General features: G+C 38.0%; 3 protein-coding genes across 11 annotated transcripts; 2 read left to right on the top strand and 1 right to left on the bottom strand.

Annotated features, from left to right (window-relative positions):
• Positions 1-5224, top strand: LOC132166147 (probable polygalacturonase). The gene is made up of 6 exons (XM_059576924.1): positions 1-456; positions 1208-1525; positions 1685-1805; positions 2076-2250; positions 2357-2427; positions 4113-5224. The coding sequence occupies exons 1-6, from the start codon at positions 445-447 to the stop codon at positions 4784-4786; spliced, it is 1371 nt and encodes a 456-aa protein (XP_059432907.1). The 5' UTR covers positions 1-444; the 3' UTR covers positions 4787-5224.
• Positions 5225-10381: 5157 nt separating this feature from the next.
• On the top strand, positions 10382-20110 carry LOC132184798 (uncharacterized). 8 transcript variants are annotated; one of them, XM_059598618.1, is made up of 12 exons: positions 10382-10626; positions 11293-11646; positions 12906-13060; positions 13732-13820; positions 13962-14511; positions 15200-15364; positions 16314-16477; positions 16666-16745; positions 17024-17135; positions 17548-17622; positions 17707-17896; positions 20093-20110. In XM_059598618.1, the coding sequence occupies exons 2-11, from the start codon at positions 11297-11299 to the stop codon at positions 17875-17877; spliced, it is 1911 nt and encodes a 636-aa protein (XP_059454601.1). In that variant the 5' UTR covers positions 10382-10626; positions 11293-11296; the 3' UTR covers positions 17878-17896; positions 20093-20110. The 8 variants fall into 8 exon arrangements, with proteins under 8 accessions (XP_059454601.1, XP_059454579.1, XP_059454592.1 ...); XM_059598596.1 differs by lacking the exon at positions 20093-20110 and adding an exon at positions 18190-18642; XM_059598609.1 differs by lacking the exon at positions 20093-20110 and adding an exon at positions 18187-18642.
• Positions 20093-21660, bottom strand: LOC132184848 (uncharacterized). Of its 2 annotated transcripts, XM_059598628.1 has the most exons (3): positions 21169-21660; positions 20978-21062; positions 20093-20888 (listed from the first exon to the last, which is right to left on the bottom strand). In XM_059598628.1, exons 1-3 carry the CDS (start codon positions 21184-21186, stop codon positions 20146-20148), a joined length of 846 nt encoding a protein of 281 aa, XP_059454611.1. In that variant the 5' UTR covers positions 21187-21660; the 3' UTR covers positions 20093-20145. The 2 variants fall into 2 exon arrangements, with proteins under 2 accessions (XP_059454611.1, XP_059454619.1); XM_059598636.1 differs by lacking the exon at positions 21169-21660 and having other exon boundaries at positions 20978-21068.
• Between the last annotated feature and the right edge of the window lie 410 nt (positions 21661-22070).

Below are 22070 nucleotides of genomic sequence, written 5' to 3'. Positions count from 1 at the left end.
TCTCTCTGTAGAGCTCTGTGGCTCTCTCTCTCTTTAATGGAGGGCCGTTTCAAACAATTTTGTCGGCGAGAGACGTTATTAATCATATAGAAAATAGATGATAATTACCAATTAGTGCCAATAAGTATTATTGTATTCTTTTTGCACTTTGCTGAGCTTGATTTTTGCCTGTGTGCATGGAATTCTTTTCATTTTTACGGTGCGGTTGTTTTCCCTGCCATATATAAGCATTAGTTTTTGGTGTCATTTACATAATTAATGCTTAGAATAAGCATCTACGCTTACACAGAGAGCTCCCCTGTTTTGTGGGTGGTTCCTCTTCCTCTTCATCTTCCTCTGCTTCTTTTTGCTGTTTCTCTGCTGCGATTTGTTTGCTTTTGGTGTTTTTTGGGCTTCAGCACCTGTTCTTGTCTCTTTGGTCACTGCTTCTGAGGCTTTTGTCCCATGAAGATGATAGTAAGTACGTTTCTTTTTTTCTTAGTTTGTTGTATTTTCCCTTTTGTTTTGTTTGTTTTCTTTTGCCGAATCTGGAGCTTACAGAACTTGATTGTTTGAGTTTGATTTTTGTTTCCGATGTATTTGGTCAACTCTTCCTTTTTTGTTGGTGGGTGTTACAGATTTTTTCTGTGATCAATGGTTATAAGTGGGAAATTCAATTTAAATCAATCTATCAATCTTTCGATGCGTACTAATGCCTTTTGTTTTGTTCTAGTATTTCTATATAAACAAATGATCCTTGGTGTTTGATACATGTTATAATCAGTTTGTCACGATCTTTTAGACATCTATATTCAGTTGGTTTTTAGTCCAATCATGATTGCTTGAATTTCTCGAAGTATGAAGTTTTTCAAAGTTGTTTATTTCTTGTGTTTTTCAGTTTGGAAACGCGCATTACACTCGTTTGTTTTTATGACACTACAAGGGGCAGCATATTCTAGCAGCGTGTGTGTTTTGTGTGTGTGTGTCCTTTATGGGTTTGGTGAAAATTGTTTAATTCTCTTTGGAATTTCATTGATACTCTTTTTTTATAACGGATTTATATGTTTTATGAAATTCATTAATGGGGTTTATCCTTTGACCAAACTTTTCATTTTTGTTTGTTACCCTTATATTCGTGTTTCTCTTTAATTTCTTATTAGCAATTAATAAATTTTTACTTATAGAAAGTCAGTTTCTTGCGTTTTTATTTTTTTTCCCCGCCTTGCAGGTGGCACTGCTCTTGCTGCTGGCATTGAGCAATGCTGTCAAAATTAATGGAGAAGAGAGTGATGGACAGTGTGATCATAAGTTGACATTGGATCCAAGACCACACAGTGTATCCATCTTGGAGTTTGGTGCTGTGGGAGATGGTAAAACATTGAATACCATAGCCTTCCGGAATGCCATTTTCTATCTCAAATCCTTCGCTGACAAGGGTGGTGCCCAGCTTTATGTTCCTCCGGGAAGGTGGCTTACAGGAAGCTTCAATCTTACCAGCCACCTTACACTCTTCTTGGAAAAAGGTGCCGTCATTCTTGGATCTCAGGTACTTATTTATGCTCCTTGCGTTTTCTCCACTTTCTTATTTGTTTCCTCTTATTTTTGGCTTTTGCATTGGTGTGAAGATATGGTGCAAGAAATACTTCTTACAACGTGAGTGATTTTTGTTAGCCTTGGATTTTCTCACACGCTTTCATTTGTTAAGGACCCATCTCATTGGGAAGTTGCTGATCCCTTACCCTCATATGGTAGAGGGATTGACCTTCCTGGAGGAAGGTATCGAAGCTTGATAAATGGATATATGTTACAGGACGTGGTGATTACGGGTATATGTAACTTTAAGTTTCTTTTGCTATTGAAATGCTATTCAATAGATTGCTATACAAATGCCATATGACTAACATGACGTTATAGTGAAAATCAGCCAATAGTTTTTCGTTTTTATAAGCTCTCGTTGATCCAAAAACTGATTTTCATTGTCACGTCATTTAGTTATATAGCAGTTGTATAACAGTTTACTAAATAACTTTTCATTTTTCACAAATATATTATGAGTAGGCTGTGCCTCATATGAGCATCCTTGTTTACTGCACTAGGTGATAATGGAACTATCGATGGCCAGGGCTCAGTTTGGTGGGATTGGTACAGTTATCATTCTTTGAACTACAGCCGGCCCCATCTTGTGGAATTTGTATCGTCTGAAAATGTAGTAGTTTCAAATCTTACTTTCTTGAATGCCCCTGCATATTGCATCCATCCAGTCTATTGCAGGTTTGTTTTAAAGCCCTGGTGGCTGGTATACGACTGTTTTCTAAAATTTGAATCAATTTGCTAACAATTGGAGGTAATTGGATTTATAATATTGGATTCCATGCAGTAATGTGCAAGTTCAGAATGTCTCGGTCTCTGCTCCTACTAAATCTCCTTACACCGTTGGTATAGTCCCAGGTCAGTATATAAATTTTGCCGACTCTCGCAGCAAGTACTTTTCTTCATAAATCTATGTCTTGCCCATTTGGCCATCTCTATTTTGTTAATTATAGAAAACAATTACTTAAGAGTTTTTTTATTTAAATTCTAATCAAGCAAAAGGGCTTGGAAAAATTTTTATGGGGTCAAAATAGATTTTTTATTTTATTTTATTTTTTTATTTTTATTATTATTATTTTTTTATAACGAGGAATCCCTCTAAGATAGGGCCACTACATTTATCCACCCTTGTCGGGTAACTTTGGACCTAGATAAAGCGTCCCCTCCACACGGATGAGCTGGCCCCAAATAATTGTTTACACCTAAAGGGATTCAAACCTTAGACCTGATGAAATGCCACCAAAATCAAGGCCCTCACCTCTTGAGCAAACCCCTTGGGGTTTATGTGGTCAAAGAGTAATGCGACACTTCCCAAAAAATTTCTCCAAAATTTGCTCCCCAAATGATGTGTCACAATCCCAAAATAATAGATTACATAGGATTGTGACACATCATTTGGGGAGCAAATTTTGGAGAAAAATTTGGGAAAATGTGGCATTTCTCTTGGTCAAAATAGATACTTGATGTTATCTCATTCTAATTCCTTACTGGGTTGCTTGGGTCTTGTGTTAAACATGCAAAGTTGTAGTAAAGATTGTTTACTCTCGATCTTTTGTCAAGCATGATATAAAAAGAATCATAGACATGTAATTATATGGTTTTTCTGTTATGATTTGTGAGAGAAATTGGATCTTGTTGGAGGTGTAGTCCAGGGGGTCTCACAAAGCTACAAGGTTGGCTTGTAGCCCTTTGGTAAACAACAATCAGGAGAAGACTGCATTAAAATTAAAAAAATTAAAAAAGAAACACATTATAAATGTTTCCTCGACATTTGAATTGAATTTTATGAGCTCTGTTTGGGATTTTAAAACACTTCTAAAATTTGAACAAGCATTGTGTAGGTAGCGGAAGTTCTTTCCATGGAAAATGAGGGGACTTTGTTTGAGCATAGTTGATTTTTTGCATGGGGTTCCAAACCTATGTAAATAAATAAATACATAAATACATATAGTCTTTCTATGCGTGTGCGTGTACCCGTTTATGTAAAATAAAAACAGATACTAGATCATAAGTCATAACTATATACAAAAGTTACATGTCTATAAAATCATCCATAAAATGAACTTCTTTTTCGAATACACAAGTTTTAGTTTGCTATAGACATGTACAATTGTAGAAAGCTATATCATCTAGCCATCTATGGTTGAAAAAGTCATCATTGAAGGAGCCATGATATAAAAATTAATATTTTTATAAAGATTTTAAAATTTTTTGGGGTTGCCAAAGACCCCCCTCCCTCCCCCCCAAACTACTAAGGTAGTTCTGCCCCTGCTCATAGTGATTGTAGTCAATTTGATAATGATCGAGTGGCATTGCTTCTTCGGCATGAACCAAGGAATCCCCTTGTATATGATGAGAAATAGACTTGTTCTATCGACATAATCTCAAATTAGACATACTTTGCAATTAAAATCAACTTCCTCCTTTAGTCGATTCACAAATCTCTCTCTCTTTCTCTCATTTCAGGTTTATTATTTATATTTTGATATGATTGCACAAGAAGCTATTTGCTTAAACATGTTTGTATTGTGTTGCGCTTTCAGATTCTTCTGATAATGTGTGCATAGAGGACTGCGTCATTGACATGGGCTATGATGCCATTGCACTCAAGAGTGGTTGGGATGAGTATGGTATTGCTTATGGCAGACCCACCACAAACGTACACATCAGAAGGGTCCACCTGAAATCATATTCAGGCTCTTCTCTTGCTTTTGGCAGTGAGATGTCTGGTGGCATTTCTAATGTGCTTGTTGAGCAGGCCCACATATACAACTCATTGAGCGGCATTGAGTTCAGAACTAGGAAGGGCAGAGGTGGTTACATTAAAAGAATCATCATATCAGATGTTGTAATGGAAAGCGTCTACGTTGCATTTGCCGCCACTGGTCAGTGCGGCTCCCATCCAGATGACAAGTATGATCCTAATGCTCTCCCTCTTTTGGATCATATCACCTTGCAGGATGTGATTGGCACAAACATCACAATTGCTGGAAGCTTTACAGGGATACAAGAATCTCCTTTTACTTCTATCTGTCTCTTCAATGTCTCCTTATCAATTACTTCTGGATCTCCCACTTCTTGGGTATGTTCCAATGTTTCTGGCTTTGCGGAGTCTGTGTTCCCTGAACCTTGCCCTGACCTTGAGAGCTCATATTCAAATTCTTCCTTGGCTTGCTTTTCCCTCATGCATTTAAATGGAAAAGCCGCGGCCTTATGATACCATTCCTTCATTCTACAACCTTACTCTTCCGTCTTCAGCCTCACCACCTTACAATGAGGAAAAAACTGAATTCTTCTACCATTTACCATTTCAAATTTTAGGCCACATTCTTTTCCAATAAGACACATGTTTACACTATTTGTTTCTTCATCCCCTATATTTGCATTCCTGCGTGCTTCGATGTGCAGCTTATTTGTACAGCTTCATTTCTTCATTCATGTGTAAGGAAATTTTTGGTAGTGATGGTGCAGAGGTACTTTGATGGTGTTAGTATTGCAGTGTAATTTCATTGTAAAATGTTTACTTGATGTGGAGTGATCATGTCAAATAAGATGGTAGATATGAAAGGAAATTTCAAAAGCAGCCATGTGATTGAAATGAAGGGTTTTTGGTCATCAAAGTAAAAGATAGAATGGATGAGTTTATTACTTTTTACTTCTTTCCCCTTGATTCTCCTTGCCCATGTCTCTTCTTCTTCTTTCCTCATCATATCTGATATTATTTTCTTTCCAATTGTGACTATTTAAATTCAAGCTGGAAAATAGAAATCAACGTCTGGTTTCTTGGTCTTGACTAATAATTCTGGGCAAATGTACTAGAGCAGAGACAAAAGAAAAAAAAAAAAGTGCGACAGCGAGAAGGTAGATAAAAGAAGCCAAAATTCTGAGACAATCAAGATTTCAAAAAAGAAAAAAAAAAAAGAAAAGGGAAAGTTCATTGAAAACATTGTCTAAATACTGTCTAGCTCTCTAATGATTGTCAGACAAGTGAAACTAGTATCCCCCCTCCAAAAAAAAAACCAAGGACTATCTTCGTTTTAATCATTTTTACTAACAATAATTGTTGGAAGTCCCACATTGCCTGAGTATTAAAGGAGATTGACCATTTATAAGGGTAAGAGGAAACCTTAACTCTTGAGCTAGTTTTTGGGTTGAGTTAGGCCCAAGACCCATTTCTAATAATAACTGAAAAGAAAAATCCTAGTATGAGAAGACAAGAGTATATTTTGTTACAATATTAAGTGTTTCACGTGGCTTAAGTGCAATATGAACAATGTGTATTTATGCCATCGGTATTCCAATTCAAATTTCAAGGGTGGATTCTATCTAAAGTTTATGTCATTTATATTACAAGTGTCTTACATTTGGTATCAAAGTCAAGTACAATGTTGAGTATAGAATCGAATGCAGCTTGTCGAGTATGAGATTGAATGGGTTGTGGTTTTGTGATCGAGTTTTGGAGGAGTGACCTAGATGTTAAATTAAAATGCTTTAATATTATGTATGAATATAGTATTAAGTCATTGAATACTGATAGGTGAGTGGAGTCACCAAAAGAGAATTGACGACTATCAACTCAGTGTCAATAGAGTGAGTTGTCGTAGACATTGGCTACGGAGACTTAATTAAAAATTTTTCTAAGTTTCAAGTAAAATTCTTTACTTCAATTAAGTTGAGACTTAATGGTCAAGCCGTACTCAGTCCTTAATGAATTTCATGACCTGTTTCTTTATTTTATTTCATTTATCAATAAAATATCCTTATTTTTATTTCTTGAACGTTACATTGCCCCTTTGTAACTCGACCATAAAGTCACAACCCATTCAATCACATATTTGATGAGCGACACCCAACCCCATACTTGATGTAGTGACTAACTCTGATATCAAATAATACAAACCTCAAGTAAAATTCACAATTGAAAACTAGCTTGTAAGGGTAAGATGCCTAAGAGCTTATATAAAATAGTTAATGTTGAGACAGTTATCAACCCTGGTAGCAACTTGTTTCAAAGCCTGCTAATAACGAAAAATGATCAATACTGTCAGACCGCGAGATAAGGGGTGTAGCGGTTGTGCTACCTCCGATGCCTGAGTGAGAGTTTAATTATGACAAGAGTAATAAAATAAGGAAATAATGAGCAATAATAACTGAGAATAATAAGAGTAAGAGAATGAGTACGTATCTGTATCATAAGATGACTCCTCTGTGAGTAGGTGAACTCTAGTGGGACTCCCACTTGACTCCCTTGATTTGTGGGAGTGGCTGAAACCGATATTATCCTTTGAGATCATATGGGAAAGTTAAGCAGATAGGATATTATGTATTTAGACTCCTTTTGTGAAAGATTTAATTAGTTACTCTCTGATTTGGAATGTAACTCCCTCATTGGGCTGTTTGGAGAGTGATCGTGCTCCCTTGAGTATAGAGGTACGTGATTCTGCATGCAACCATCTTGATATGGTGCATAACTGTACGCTGGGGTGCGGGTCATATACGATCGAGTGATCGTGCTTGGATTTCCTAAGCTTTGGGCTTTAATGCCTTGATGTCCTAGTAAGTCATAGGCCTCTTATTTGGAGTGGGCCTTTTGGTTTGGGCTTTGGGATATATTTTGTATCAACAGTACCCCGCCATTCCCTTAAGTCACTATAGTGGCCTAATGGGAATAAATGGATTTCTATCTTTTCTTGGGCTCACTATGGCAAAATTGGGCTTTCGAAATTTTTCGCCTATCTTATTTCTTTAATTTACTTTGGCGCCCTTTTTCCAATCATCCACGAACGCCACGTTTTGAGGCATGGCACACTTTTTGGGGGGCATGACCGTGGCCATAATGACAAAATACGGCGCGCATTTTTTGTTGCCTGCGGTTGATGCGTGTCAACCCAAGGTTTGCTTGTATTTGGGCGACTATGAGACAATAGTACGTCTTCCTTGCCATCGTCTTTTCCAAGACACTTGTTTAAATTATTTTGAGGGTCGCTTGAACCCTTTGGAGACACGTGGCAAGTTTTAGTGTGCGTGCGGATAAGAACGTTCCATCCAGCGGCGTTCCTTTTGAGATGCTTTTAAGTATGCCATGAGACACTTAAACTTCTAGTGGACACTTGGCAAAGTGGGTTGCAATATTGATTGCGAGGACGCCTTAAAAACTAGGGTTGTTTCTCTTCTTTCTTTACTGCCATCAAGTATCTTGCTCTCCCTTCGCTTCATATTTGTCTTTCTTCTTCCTTTCTGCTCCTTGTTTTGTGATGGAATTCAGCAGAGTTGCCATCCGTTCTTGACTCAGATCTTTAGACTTGGAGGTTTGCAAGGAGGTATATAAGTTCCATGAAGGTGTCCGAATTCGAGTTCCTGCCGCCAACGAAGGTGCTATCGGTCCAGACAATAGGGACGAGATCTGTTTATCGCTCCAAATTTTGGAGGCCGGTTTCAGATTACCGGCTCCCCGGGTGATTAGGAAGATTTTGCACATACTAAACTTGGCTCATTTTCAAGTTTCCCCAAACGGCTGGCGAGTTCTAATAGGGATGACCATGCTTTGGCCAGAGTTACACAAGGATCAGGGACGTCTACAAATCATGGTGAGGGAGTTTCTTTACTTGTACTATGCTCTCTTTATTAATGACGAGGCAAACGATATTTGGAAGTTTCACGCCCGTAAAGTAGGGTTGTATTCGAGCTTTCGTATAGGATTTCCAAAATCAAGAGCTGGAAGGACAAATTTTTCTTCATCTCTTAGGGATTTGAATTTTTTAGAATGAACCTCACGACTTTCCTCTAAGATCTCAGTGGGGTAGGATTCCCAATGGGGCTTTGGATTTACCTGTGCTTCCTAACTCTATACTGATCCGTTTACAGAGGGCCATTGTTGGGCCAAGGACGAAGTTACGGTCCAGAATTTTTGGACCCATGGTGATTGGTTGATCTGAGCGGAGCATATGGAAGCGTCTCTTGGAAATAGAGACCTATCAAACTTGAGTGAGGCCCAGAAGCATAGGGCCGAGAGGTTTCCTCACCTTTTCTTTGCTGGTACTCGCCTTGGCTGTCTAGCTAATGGTACGCTTCTGAGTCGCCGCCCGAGCTTCTATTGGCCAAAAACTTGTTTCATGATTGTGATTCCCGAAGAGGATGCGAATGCTGCTAAAGAGGGAGGCCTGCTAGCAAGGAGGTGGACCTTGTAGCCGGAATTGGTGAGGCAGTGGTTGAGTCGTCTAGCAGTCCTACTTTTGTTGGGTCCGTGGCATTGGGTGATCAGCAGGGTGTAGCTGCAGATCATATTTTCCCTGGGGAACATTCATTTGCAAGGCTCCCCAAACGGAGATGTCTAGGTAGAGGTTCTGGGGTCCTCTAGATGCTATTCATGTCCTCTCACCCAATACTGCCAGTGACAGTGCCTTGGCAAATAGTTTTGTTAACGCCCTTGTTGGTGGACCAGGGGGTCCGCCTTCTGTTGATAGATCAAAGAGTTCTTTTGCTGGCGAACTAGGAGGTTCATTTAAGGGTTCGTCTTCTGCTGTTGGTGGACCAGAGGTTTCGCCTTCTTTTGAGGGACCGAAGAGTTCATCTGGTGGCGGACCAGAGGCTTTGCCTTCTGCTACAAGAGGTCCATCTGCCTCTTTTCATCTTGGTTTGCCTCCAGCGGATGCTGGTATTGGAGAGGCTGTTTGGATGATGCCTCTGGCTATACAGCGACCTGGTCAACTCGTGGTGTGTTTGGTTTTTTCGTCATCGTCTTCTTCAACGGCTAGCCAAACTGGTTTGCCTAGCGTGGGTAAAGGGTTCGTCCTCCAACATTCATAAACATCTCGTCTTCTGAGGACGAAGAGTCTTAGTGGAACATGGCAGCTTTGGTGATCATGAGCCTGCTGAGATGGTTGTAGAGGAGGTGCAACCCTTCCTGGCTTTGAGAGCTGCTCTTGAAGATGATCAATCGGCTGAGACTGCAATGGAAGATATGCAGCCCCCTTCACCCTTGTGTGCAGCTTCTGAGGACGATCAATTTGCTAGGACTGCAATGGAGGAGATGCAACCCCGACCAACTCAATGTGCTGCTCCTGAGGGCGATCCAATGGTTGCAGAAGATACCGTCATTTGTACGGAGTCCGTTCATACGAAAGTTTTGGAATCTTTTGAGGATGGCGACACGGCCATATCGGAATTAAGAGTTCCCCTGTGAGATGTGGAGGAGATGCAAATTTTTCCTGAGAGGCTTTCATCAGAAGTTATTCCCCCAGTTCGGCCTAAAAGACTTCTAGAAGTTGTCGCTCTCCAAGTGTTTGAGAGTTTGCCTTGTCTTGGGGTGAACTCTGATATTAACGGTATGCTTGGAGCTTTAGTTCGTTTGTTGGGGCAACATCAACCTCTATTCCGGCAGACCCCATAGCTCTTCAAGTTTGATCTTCTTTGGAGCAGGCCGCTTGAGATGTCGTGGCCATGTGTTATGGAATGGTCCCAATGACCATTTTTTTTTTTTTTAAAGTACATAACAAAGAAACTATAAATTATAACAATGGGCTGGGCAAACTAAACAAAAAGCTCATAAATCACCATGTAAATAGAAAAAAGAGAATGCATCAAATGAATAAGCGGGTCTATCATTTTCTTTCGATGCTCCTTCCAAGTGATATTTTCATATCCGACCCATACCGTTAGTGCTCGTAATTTGGATTTGGCCCGGATCCTCTTTCATTTTGTTAACGCTGACGTGGTTCAGATTCTGTCAACTTTTGCATAAACCTATTCAATTTTTTTTTTTTTTTTTAATACGAATTTTGCATTTTTTTTCCCCTACTGTCTATTGTGAAGGTCTTCAAGGAAAGGCTCGTCAGTTCAAGCCCACAACAACAAAAACCCACGCCTAACTCCCAACGGTACGAGCCCGTATGACTCATAGGGGCTCGCGGGAAAAGAGCGAACAAAGTTTAACACTTGCGGCTTCCAAACCCAAAAATTAACACGCCCTAAACAGAGCGCCACTCTCTCTTCCTCTCTTCTGTCACCGCTACAGGCAGGTCTCTCTTTTATTCTAATAGGTGGACTTCACCTTTTCAGGTAAGCTGAGCTTTACAATATCACAATATCACGTAACTATCAATAAAGTTCAATTTTTATTTTGTTTTAGTTTATGTTATTATGAATTTTTGTTTGTTTCAATAGCAGTTGTTTTTTAGAGGCGCCCATTTCGATTTTCCTCATGTGGCGTCGATTATAGAAAACACCCATGTTCCAAAATTCATTTTTGTAACCACCCCTTTGTTTTATTTTAGTTTGGAAGCTTGTCAATATGAAGTGCATGTAGAATAAATGGGTTTTAAGAGTGTTTAAAATTTATAGAAAGCTCCTATTTACTAAGCATATCATTGCCTCTCCAGAATAGTTGCCGTTAGTTATCAGTTAACAATGATCTTGGAAAGTATTGTTTCTCATGTGTGCAAATTCAATCCCAGCTCCCCCAAGAAAAGAAAAAAGAATCGTATGTGGAATCTTATTTTGTTTTTGTTAAACTGAAAATGAAAAATTTGGTGTTCGATTAAGGTTGCTAAGTTTTCTATATTTCCTTTCCATTTATTTGGCCAAAACCTGTTTACTTTTTTATTTTGGTCCTTTTTTCAATTAAGCAACCACAACGGGAGAAAGGGCCTGGGAATTATGTGCTTTAAAGCTACCTTAATAGTTCTTATTGTAAGGTAAACTAAGTAATTTAACTGTACATTTCAGGAGCATGGGCTCATCAAATATCAGAGATTTGTTGACATCATTTAGTCCTTCTTTGGACTTCTTTGCTATAAGCTCTGGAGATGGCCGAATTAAAATCTGGGACACATTGAGGGGTCAGATCCAGACTGAATTTGCAGACATCACAACAACCGATGAGACGAATATACTTACGAGACCCGAAAGAGGACATCTCTCAGTTGATTATAAATGCATGAAGTGGTTATCTTTGGAAAGAAAGAGGAAAAGGAAGCTTGGGTCCTCATTGTTAGTCTTAGGAACAGGTAGTGGTGATGTTTTAGCACTTGATGTCTCTGCTGGTCAATTGAAATGGAAGGTTAACGACTGCCATCCTGGGTGAGTTTCTCGTATAAAGTTGCATTCTTATGGTCTTCATAAGACATAATCATGGATCGATAAAGGTTCCCAATTTTTTTTTTTTTTGATTCGTGAATAGTTGAATTAAGTGGGGACATGAAATTGAATTACTTTTAGTTCTCCCTAGTAAGGCTTGTTTGCATTAGGCCACACAAGTTAGAAATTGGTGCAATAACTTGACTATTTTAACTTCATGATTTCATTTTGGAAAGCCTCTACCTTGCAAAACAGGTGTCTTACCTGATTGGTTCCATGCTGCTCAATATATTAGTTTGAATTGCTTTCACAGTGGATTGTATGATTGGCATAGATACATGTCTAGAGAGCATAAACACTAGGAAATTGTTGTTTGTAATCTGGATAAATATTTAAAGCTTCAGCTTGATGAGTACCTTCTTTTATTTCCTTAACTTTTGTTGACGTTTGCTTATCATTAAATTGTATCACACTAAATGATTAGTTCTATTGAGACCATTGTGAAAAGAGGTGTTACTATCTAAATTTTAGTTGGAGATAATTTTTTTAGTTGCTGTCCAAGTATTGAAACTTTTGGTTCTCTGGTCTTTAAAGTTTCCTATGTATAACATAGAGATGTAGCTCTCATTTTTTACTCTTCTCTACTCTCTTAACTTAATTACTTTACTTCTCTCGACTTTTGTGACCTGTTATCACAGCAAACTCTGTTCCATTTTTTGAATGCTTCATATTTATCATCCTTTGTTAGTCTCTTTGCCTAGTTTGGGCCTTTGGAACATAGTTGATCAGCCAGGTTGATCAAGGCCTAGACAGACTCCTAGACTGTCATAAGCTGCAACTATTGCTGATTTCAGCAGGCTCAGTTGTTGACACCAGCACACTATGGACATAACTGGAAAAACAAGGCAGACATCCTGTGCTCTTGATATTTGTGGTGCTTTTAATGGGGTTTGATGCCTCTCAAGAGATAAGAATTCAATCATAACTGTTTGCAAGAAACATGGTGTTGATAATGAATTATGAAAGCCTTATTGTCAAAGATTAGGATTCTCACAGGGAGCACCAGAAAACATCTTAATATGTGCTAGGAACTATTTTTTTTTTTTTTAAAAAAAAAAATCAATTATGGCATGCAATTTAGAGTTTTAATATGTAATTAATTACTGCACTGACTGATAATGAATGATTTTAGTTTAACAGTTGTAATATTGAAATCTATAGATGGATGACCTACCACTTCTCTTCCTCTCTCTCATGTGCAGGGGTGTTGGTGCCATTTCGTCTTCTACACATGGTTCATGCATTTACACTGCAGGGGCTGATGGTATGATATGTGAAATTGATTCTTTGTCAGGAAACCTGTTGCAGAAGTTCAGAGCTTCTACAAAGGCAATATCCTGCATGTCTGTTTCGTCAGGTAAATCTCATCTACATCTATTGTGGTACTCTTGCCTTATAGCAGTAGTGAATGAACACATGGTGCTAATAGTAGTGTTGGATTTCTAGATAAGTTCCTTACCTTACAAAAGGATTCAATTTGGAATAATATGGTTTTCCAGTCAGGACGTGGTGCAGTGTTAAGTAGATACTTAGATTGGAAATTGGACCTCAATTTCCAGATGACTGAAGTGAAATTGACATTCAATATTGATAGTCAGGGATGATTTTATCATCAAAATTTGGGCAGGTCTTATTCTATCATGGGGCACTTATTCCCATTATTTAGAAAATGATTATGGTTTATATACTTTTTTCTTTTCAATTTGGTAAGTTGTACATGCACGTTGTGGGTCTTGAATTTGCAAGTACTCCCTTCACCCGTTTTTATAAGAGGAGGCACCGTTTAAGCTAGAGCACATTGCTTGTGGTTCGACTACTTTTAGATGAGATCGCATGTATAATGTCAAGTGCATCTTGCCAAATTGAAAAAAAGAAAGAAAAAATAATTCTATAATACTAAACATAAATGAAGTAGCTTAGCAAGTGGTTAGCAAGAAGACCTTCCACGAGTCAGAGTTGAAATAAATGATTGTTGTAATTATTATTTGGCTGATATTTCCACCCTGGATATGTATTTCTCCATGTCAGATGGGAAGATGTTAGCTACTGCCGCTGCACAGTTGAAGATTTTTAACTGTTCTGATCACAAAAAGATACAGAAGTTTTCTGGGCATCCTGTAAGTGTTATACAGTTCTACGTTCGTTTTGTATCAACACCTTTTCTCTCTTTTCTCTATACATGAATGGATTTTTAATATGTCTAGTTATCTTCTTTGACTTTCTGTTCTTGGTCATATAATTTTCTTAACTATTAATAGGGAGCTGTTCGCTGTATGATTTTTACTGAAGATGGGAAGTACATCCTCTCCTCTGCTGTGGGTGAAAGATATGTAGCAGTATGGAGGATAAGTGGCGGCAAAAAGCAGTCATCAAGCTGTGTTCTTTCAATGGAGCACCCTGCTGTCTTTCTTGATAGCAGGTGCATTGATAGTGGGGAAGTTGACGATTCAGGTCTATGTGTTTTGGCTATTTCGGAAATTGGCGTCTGTTATCTTTGGTTTGGACAGAACATTGAGGAGTTACGCAACGCCAAGCCCACCAAAGTCTCTTTATCTTCTGAGGACATTCCCTCTATAAGTCACAAGGTCGCATTACCTACAATATTTGCTGCCAAATTACAAGGCATTAGTGAACCTATGTCTGGGCAGGTCTTTGTTGCTTATGGATTGCTAGTAAAGCCATCATTTCAGAAAATTTTAGTGCATTCTGGCACAGTTGTAAAGTTAAGCATCTCCAATGATGGGGTTCTTCTACCAATGAGTCAATCTCGTGTCAAATCTAAGAAAGGACTAGATTTACAAAATGGAGGTATGATTTCACCATGAAAAATCTTTTGCTCACTGATCAATTTGTCTTTGAATGTATTATGGGATTGCAATGCATTCAAACCCTTCATTCCTACACAATAAGCGAGACAGATAGAATATCATGCACTAGAAGCTTTTCAAATGATATGAAAAGCCATATTTCATTGGTGAATGTTTTGAAGCCTCTTTTTTATATTGATTATGCATACTTTATGGTGGATTCATGCTTCTTGAAAGAAAGTATAGAACAATTTTTTAGTGTAGATATATAATGGATAAAGTAAGTCCCTGGAGCATGGCTTTTTCCTTGCTTTGATGTATTCAGTTGGACAATATTCATCAAACACTTTTAGATGATCCCCCTTATAGTTTATTTTTCCATAATGACGTGCTAAATTTTTCTGAAGTATTGTTTCAAATGAAAATTCTTTTAGTGGAGCCATTAAGTTGAGCAGAAATCTACTATCAATAGCTTGTTTTGATTTTAATTGCTAAGGTATGCTTGAATTTATTTTATTTTGTTTTTCTTTGTTTTTTGGTGTTGGAGAATGAGCCTAGAGTATAATAGTATGTCTGCTTGGGTTTGATGCTCATAATCCCTTTATTTGTCTGCTTCAATATTAATTTCTTTATTATTTGTGTCCTTGATCTTGTGTTGATCCTTAAAAACCTCTTCGATGATTAAACAGTTACTGCATTAGATCGTGCAAATGCGGAGGATGCCTTACTTCCAATTCCAAAGGTTTTTGATTCTATTGAGAAACAGAAAATGTATAAGGAAATGAGTGTTGATGCTGATGAAATGGCTGATTTGGGAGATAGCAGGAGTCAAGCTGAATCTGTTGGGGAGAAAGGTATGCCTAATATTCTTTCAGGAATCTTGCAACATTTTGTATTTGCCCTATACAAGCGCTCTTATATGGTTTACAATTTGAATTGTAATATTTCAGTTTTTACATTGGGGTAGAAACATTATTTTTACAGCTCTGTGCGGGTTGCTTGTTCTTCTAATAATTTGAACAGTTTCTTTTCCACTTAAGAGGTTGAATATAGGAACTGGGCCTACTTGAAAATCCCTCTTCATAACAAAAGGCCTTATAGATAAAGTGGAGGAAAGGATTTATGCAGAAAAATGGGGAGGAATATCCACCAGAAAAGAATAAGCTGTATGTTGAAAATGAGGTTAATTTCTCAACAGAAATAATTTATTCTGACAAAAACATGGGCATGGAAATGGGTTTGGGTTTTACTATTTATGACTGTTGATATGGGTCTGATGTCGTATATGGTTTGCCCTGTTGTGTAGCTTAAGGAAGTACCGTCAATTTATGTATGTTTGCATGAGGGTTTGCCCTTGCAATGTTATGAACATTGATCTTCTTCAATGACTAGAGTCGTTGGATTTCAATGCCTCCCTCCCTTCTTTTTTTGTGCCTATTGGGGTCTTCGTTTGAGTTGGATACATAGAATCTTATAAATACTTCACAGATTATGATGTAGAGTATATTATTATACTTTCTTCACGTGACATTGTCATCTATGTTGAAGTGTAATCCACTCTATTTGTTGAGAGTAGAGTTGCTATAATTAAAACATTAACTTCTGCTAGTGGCCCTAGGCCCAAATCTGGCTATGCTTTTTGGAGAAGGAAACACCAAAATTATTATTAATTTATAGAAATTTGCTGGCCTGTGGTCATTACATGCTTGTGCTTTATCAACTTTTCCTGTTAGGAGAGTAAGCACAGCAGATGGTTTTTAATGGTGCTCCTGCTTAGTCCTATATGTCTGCTGGTCTGTGCAGATGACATGGTAGAGCTAGAAGTTGACACTGAAACATCTTGCCTGGAGGATCGGCTGAGGTCATTAGGGATACTGAGTAGTGGAGATGATCTAACATTAGGGTTGACAGCTAATTCTGCAACACTCAAGGGTATTGACCTTGAAGCTGATATGCCACAAAAGAAGGTTTGTTTGTTTGTTTTGTTTTGTTTTGTTTTGTATTGTTTTTTTTTTTGTTTTGTCCCCCCACCCCCAAAATAAAAAAACCCAACACTCCACGCCCACTACTCTGTCTCTCTTCTTTCTTCCCCTTACCCGCTAAACAAAAAAGCATAACTCTGTGTTATTGACTCTTCATATATTTTCTCTATCAGATAAGGGCATCTGTTCTCTCTATGGTACCTAGTGATGCATACAAGTTACTGCGAGTCTTGGTGGCCAAGTGGCAATCAAGGTTTGTTCTTTATCTTTTAATTTAGCATTAAATACCAGTTTTTTATTTTTATTTTTTATTTTTCTGTACATATATGGTGTATGAATTTTAATTTGGTTTTATGCTGACAATTGCTGAAGTGAAGTTTATTTTGCTATCATATATTTATGATAAAGTGCTTCGACATTATTTATTTATTCATAAAAAAATCATCTATTTATGATAAAGAACTTGCAATAGCAAACTCTATCGAAGGTGTATACTAAAAGTGACTGGAAATTTTTGGTTGTCTTCAACAGGACATGCTGTGGAAAGTATGTTCTTCCATGGATATATCATATATTTTTGAATCACGGTCATCATGTTATCTCTCAGGAACCAACAACCCAGATGCTTAACTCCTTATCCAAGGTGAAATGTTGTAATTTTTTTTAATTGTGCTAGATTATTATTTAACTTTATAAATATGAAAACTTGGATCTGTCATGTTACCTGTAATAGCAACCTTTTGCTTGTGCTTAAATTTTAGACACTTTGTTATATAATTAGATAGGTAGAACTTCATCTACAGTCTTGGTGCAAAAGTTGAATTTGATTGAAACATTTACAGAAGAGGAGGACTATAAGGTGTCAAAAGGTTTCCTTCCCCCCCAAAAAAATTATATTTGATGTAAATGGCAAATGGGATATTTCTTTGACCCTCACTGAATGGGAATGAATACATGAATGCGAGTTCATTAGTTTATAGGTGACCATGCTCTGTTTATCCAATTATCCACTGTTTGCCATTTATTATGCTTAAATCGTGTTTTTCTTCTTCCAGATTACCAAATCCAGAGGTGCTGCCATCCACCCTTTATTACAATTATCGGGTCGTTTGCAACTTGTGATGGCACAGGTTTTTAACTTCACATCCTCTTGCTAAGCTCCTCATCTTTTATGAAGTCGTTAGTATTCTTCACTGTTCATGTTCTTCTTACAGATTGACAAGGCTTCGCAGAACAAAAGTCAAATTTTGGTGCATGATAATAAAACCATTGAAAGTGAGGATGAGGATGAGGATGGGGATGAGGATGAGGATGAGGATGTCGATGAAATTCTTTATGGAGAAGAAGATGAGGAATCTGAATTAAGCAGTGATGACAATAACTAGGTGCATTTTACCAAAAGCGGTAAACAATTTTGTAAGAACAGTTTGCTTTTGCTTTATGTATGACTTGTTCTAGACGTTTATATAGTTAGTAGGTTAACATGGTTGCATGAGATAATTATGTGAATCTCCATTTATACTTTGAAGTTTGGTTGACAGCTGTTTGGTTAAGGCCTGGTCAGGTATTTGTATTTTGACCTTAAGGTTTCTATGAATATGTTCAGAGTAAATATCTTATGTTCTCGTGTTAGTAAGACTGAAACCTATGGATGAGAATCTATTTCATTCTGTTGCATGGCTTGTGCTTTCTAGCAGCTTCAAAAGAATCAAGACTGAGAGGCTTAACATGGTGCAGGATGTACGTCAATTTTCACCAGGTTGTTTTCTGATGGTGCAAGAATTAACTGTGGCTTTGACCTTTCTACACTCAGGCTGTCTTGCCCTGTCTTATCGCCTTGAATTTGTTTCCATCTAGTTTCCTCCTTGCTCATGGGAAGGAATTTGGGGTTTGTTCAGACGGGTCAATCCAATGTTTTTCTTTTTATTCTTTGTTACTTTGGAGATGAATGTCTTCTGTTGATTATTGATGGTGAAGTGAGACAGTAAGACAGACTGAGCTTATGAGCTTATTTTCCTAGGTTGGAGCAAGTTGATAGGATCTGCCTGTAATTTTTACTGAGGCACAGTTTTGTAAACATATATTTGTTATAAGTTTTAAAAGGCGCAGCAATTTTGTAGGAGAACATGTGCTTGTCTGCTTTTACCTTTATTCTGCTGCTGTCATTTTTTTTTTTAAAAATGTATCAAGTGCATCCTCTGAAGCCAATTAGATTTGAAATGCAGTATGAGCACCTCTTAATGGGTTAACAATCTGCATTAGACTTGTGTTGGATTCTGACACTGCACAATATTCTACTACAAGAGGACAATGCATTAACTCTAGCCTGGGCGATTTGTTTCAACTAATTTTTCTGTGCTATATTATTTAACTGCAATGTTGTCTCCACTAGTGCTATCAATTAACTTTTAATTGAAACACTGACCTTGTCTGATTCTAGAATCTGTACCAGTATTGATCCAATGTAGGAATGGAGTTTATTTTATTTGAGTTGGAGCAATGCTACTTTTTTCTAATTGGTATTTGCATTACAAACTTGTTGGACACACAAGTCTATAAACTGTTTTTTCATTTTGACATGGACAATAACGTTCATTGAATATTCATATGCGGGGGTTTCCATACTAATTCATGATTCTGGATATTCTTACAATTTAGCGAGCCTGTGGATGTTCATTTGCGTTTCAATTTATAATGATTGAAAGGAAGCTAGCAACCTGTATGGCTTTGCTCTGGTAAATTGGTTGCATGCTTATAGCATGATGATCTAGATGATTCACACCACTGAATGTATAATGTGCATGTAATAAAAACCAAATAAGGTGATAAATGAGCTATAGCCCTTTGGTCTAATGTTTGTCTTGGTGTGGGAGTTATGGGAATGTTCAAGTAGATTTCTGATGGTACTTGTAATTTTCGTATAACAGGAAATGTACGAATTTGTCCCATATTAGGGCTGAATTTTGGCAGTGTCTATTCGAAATAGATGGAAATTTGGAATTTTAGGCTCCTGTGATATTTTTTTTTACATACCTTGTAGGTTTTAAGATGAACTCTTTCGTGTGATTTAAATGCCATATTGCTTACAGTTACTAATATGTTTAAGTAGAGGAGATTGGACATAAGCAGAGATGATTATATGTGAATAAAATAAAGCAAACATCACACACACACACACACACATATATATATATATATATATATATATATATATATATATAGATTGCTTGTGACTCATCTTGGGGCTTTCTTTTTGGCGAGTCATTAGAAATAATATTACTCTTTCTTGATTACTATCTTTTCATTGCACAAGTTTTGAGGGATATAGTATAAACTAAAAAATGAGTTATTTTTCAAAAATGGAAGGCTGAGACGTATACTTCTAGAACACAATAGCTTTATCGGATTCTCTTATTTGAGAAATGAATACCAGCAGTGTGTGCTAGGCCTCTCAGTTGGTGGAATCCAGGAATAATACTTCCTGCACTCACAAGCTTAGAATCTCATTCTTTCCTCAACAATCTCATGCTTATTAGAAAATATTGCTTCTCCACCATATTCTAATATTTTACAAACAGTTCCGATTATCTTTCTTTCCAGGTCTCTCTGGAAGGCAAAAGAAAGAGCCCCTTTCATACAGGCCTCAACGCCTTCTACATTATCCTACAGGCATTTGGATTTTCATCACTAAACATTGATGTGATATTTCCATTGCCATTGTTGCCATTGTGATGGTCCTCACTATACCGGTCCATCCTACTGTAATATGTGTGTCGTGGTGGTGACCGGACATGCTCGTACTCGGTGACATAAGGCGGTGACCGGACATGCTCGTACTCAGTGACATAAGGTGACGGCTTATAGGTGTTGTAGCTGTGTGTCACAGAGATGGGTTGAGGAGGCTCTGGTGGCAACCCTTGGCCATTATGGTACTTGGGCCATTGCCCACCATGGCCGTGACCATAACTATATCTATAGCCATAGTCAGGTGGATGGAGGTGTATTACATGAACCTCTCCTACATCTTTTTGTCCAGAGGGGTTGTGTGCTGGCTGGCTTGTGTTACCGTCTGGAGCCATGGGTGGTGGTGTAGTATCTTGTGGTGGATTCTCAGGTGGTGGTGGTGGTGGTGGGTCTTTCGGTGGCTCTGCTGGCGGGGCTGCTTCGGTTGGTGGAGCTTCTGCTGGAGGAGGGTTTGCTGCATCAGGGGCTGGTGCACCACCCCCTTCAGGTGCTTGTTCTGGTGGCTGTGCAGGGGGTTCTGTGGGTTCTGTGTGTGAACATATGGTGGCAATTTTCCTTGTTTTCTTAATGGCTTTGAGAATTTTTTCTGGATCTGCCCACCCTATTATTGTCAATTTTTGTTGAGGGACGTCAATGTAGAGATCATATATACCTGTGGAACACAATAATATAACTCGAAAATTAGGATGTGAAGACTACAGACGAAATAATTCAAGCACTTTCTTGTTATCAATTGCTTACCATTAATGCCATGCAGTGCTCTCTTGATCTTCTGTACACACCCATTGCAGTCCATCCGGACTTGTATCTCAGTGACTCGAGGTTTCTGCATTTGACAGAAAAGAAAATGCCTTGTGATGCATGAAAAAGAAAATTACATTTTACATAAATCTCTATATATACATATAGTTGGTGTTGGTTTGAAAGCATACCTCTAACTCCGGAACCATGAGGCACAGGGGAGGATAGAGAAGCCAAGAGGGTGTGCTTTGTATGGGATGGAGATGGTGGAGATCAGTGAGAATGAAGAATCAATAGGTGGCATTTATTTGTACACGGGGGAGGAATACTTTGAAAAGAAAAAGGCGTGGGACATGCAAGGAATCTGTGAGAAAGAAAGAAAGAAAGAAAGAAAAAGAACGAAAGAGGGAAAGGGCATGCATGTTGGGCTTGATTAGCCTACAAAAGTCATTGTCAAATCTCAATGAGCCATAGAGGAGTGGCTTCAAGAAAGGAGTCGGTGTCTTTATATGGACCTTGGGATGAGCCGAAGGGAATTTACTTTACGACGAATGGCTGTCTATAATTGCAGGACGTCAGGAAGGGTAGGATATCCAAAACCGACCATGCAAAAGAATTATAAAGTGAGAGCAGATGATAGATCATTTGCATACATTGTTGATGGGTCAATACAATCAAAAGCAGCTTTGTAGGTTGAAGGATATCCACTATCAAGGAATTCTTTTGTCACAAGAAAACCTTTGTGAATGAAATGACAGAAATGTCGTCTATGACTCTATCTTTCTACTGATATTTTATAGGGGTTGGAAGCTACACAACTTCTTTCATGTTTTGTCAAAAAGGTCGAAAAAGATAGAAAACCAGATTCCCTTCTCTGGGAAATTCTTTTGTTTTAGTTTTAAATGTAAGCCGCGAATTAACGCTAATCGGTGTTTTTCTTCAATTTATGGAATTGGGTTCGAATTGATCACGTGTCATGAATCTTTCACAAAAGAGAAGAAAGATTGCTTAATTGGATGAGTTTAACCTTATGATTCTATTCTTATGCTTAATTGAACAGCTTGAATCTCTAGTTGTAGCATGGATTGGTTGT

This window comes from Corylus avellana, chromosome ca1 (assembly GCF_901000735.1).
Source record: "Corylus avellana chromosome ca1, CavTom2PMs-1.0".
Classification (NCBI taxonomy): domain Eukaryota; kingdom Viridiplantae; phylum Streptophyta; class Magnoliopsida; order Fagales; family Betulaceae; genus Corylus; species Corylus avellana.
Note: the sequence above shows the minus strand (reverse complement) of the source record. Positions and strands in the feature narration are given on the sequence as shown.

What these genes read in the sequence shown, in the direction of transcription:
- LOC132184848 (XM_059598628.1), bottom strand. An exon ending in AGCACTGCATGGCATTAATG is followed by an intron (nt 20,889 to 20,977) that starts GTAAGCAATTGA and finishes TGTGTTCCACAG; the next exon opens with GTATATATGATCTCTACATT.
- LOC132184798 (XM_059598618.1), top strand. Translation starts at nt 11,297, where the DNA reads ATGGGCTCATCAAATATCAGAGATTTGTTGACATCATTTAGTCCTTCT. An exon ending in CTGATATGCCACAAAAGAAG is followed by an intron (nt 16,478 to 16,665) that starts GTTTGTTTGTTT and finishes TTTCTCTATCAG; the next exon opens with ATAAGGGCATCTGTTCTCTC. An exon ending in TGCAACTTGTGATGGCACAG is followed by an intron (nt 17,623 to 17,706) that starts GTTTTTAACTTC and finishes TTCTTCTTACAG; the next exon opens with ATTGACAAGGCTTCGCAGAA.
- LOC132166147 (XM_059576924.1), top strand. An exon ending in ACAGGACGTGGTGATTACGG is followed by an intron (nt 1,806 to 2,075) that starts GTATATGTAACT and finishes TTACTGCACTAG; the next exon opens with GTGATAATGGAACTATCGAT. An exon ending in CACCGTTGGTATAGTCCCAG is followed by an intron (nt 2,428 to 4,112) that starts GTCAGTATATAA and finishes TTGCGCTTTCAG; the next exon opens with ATTCTTCTGATAATGTGTGC.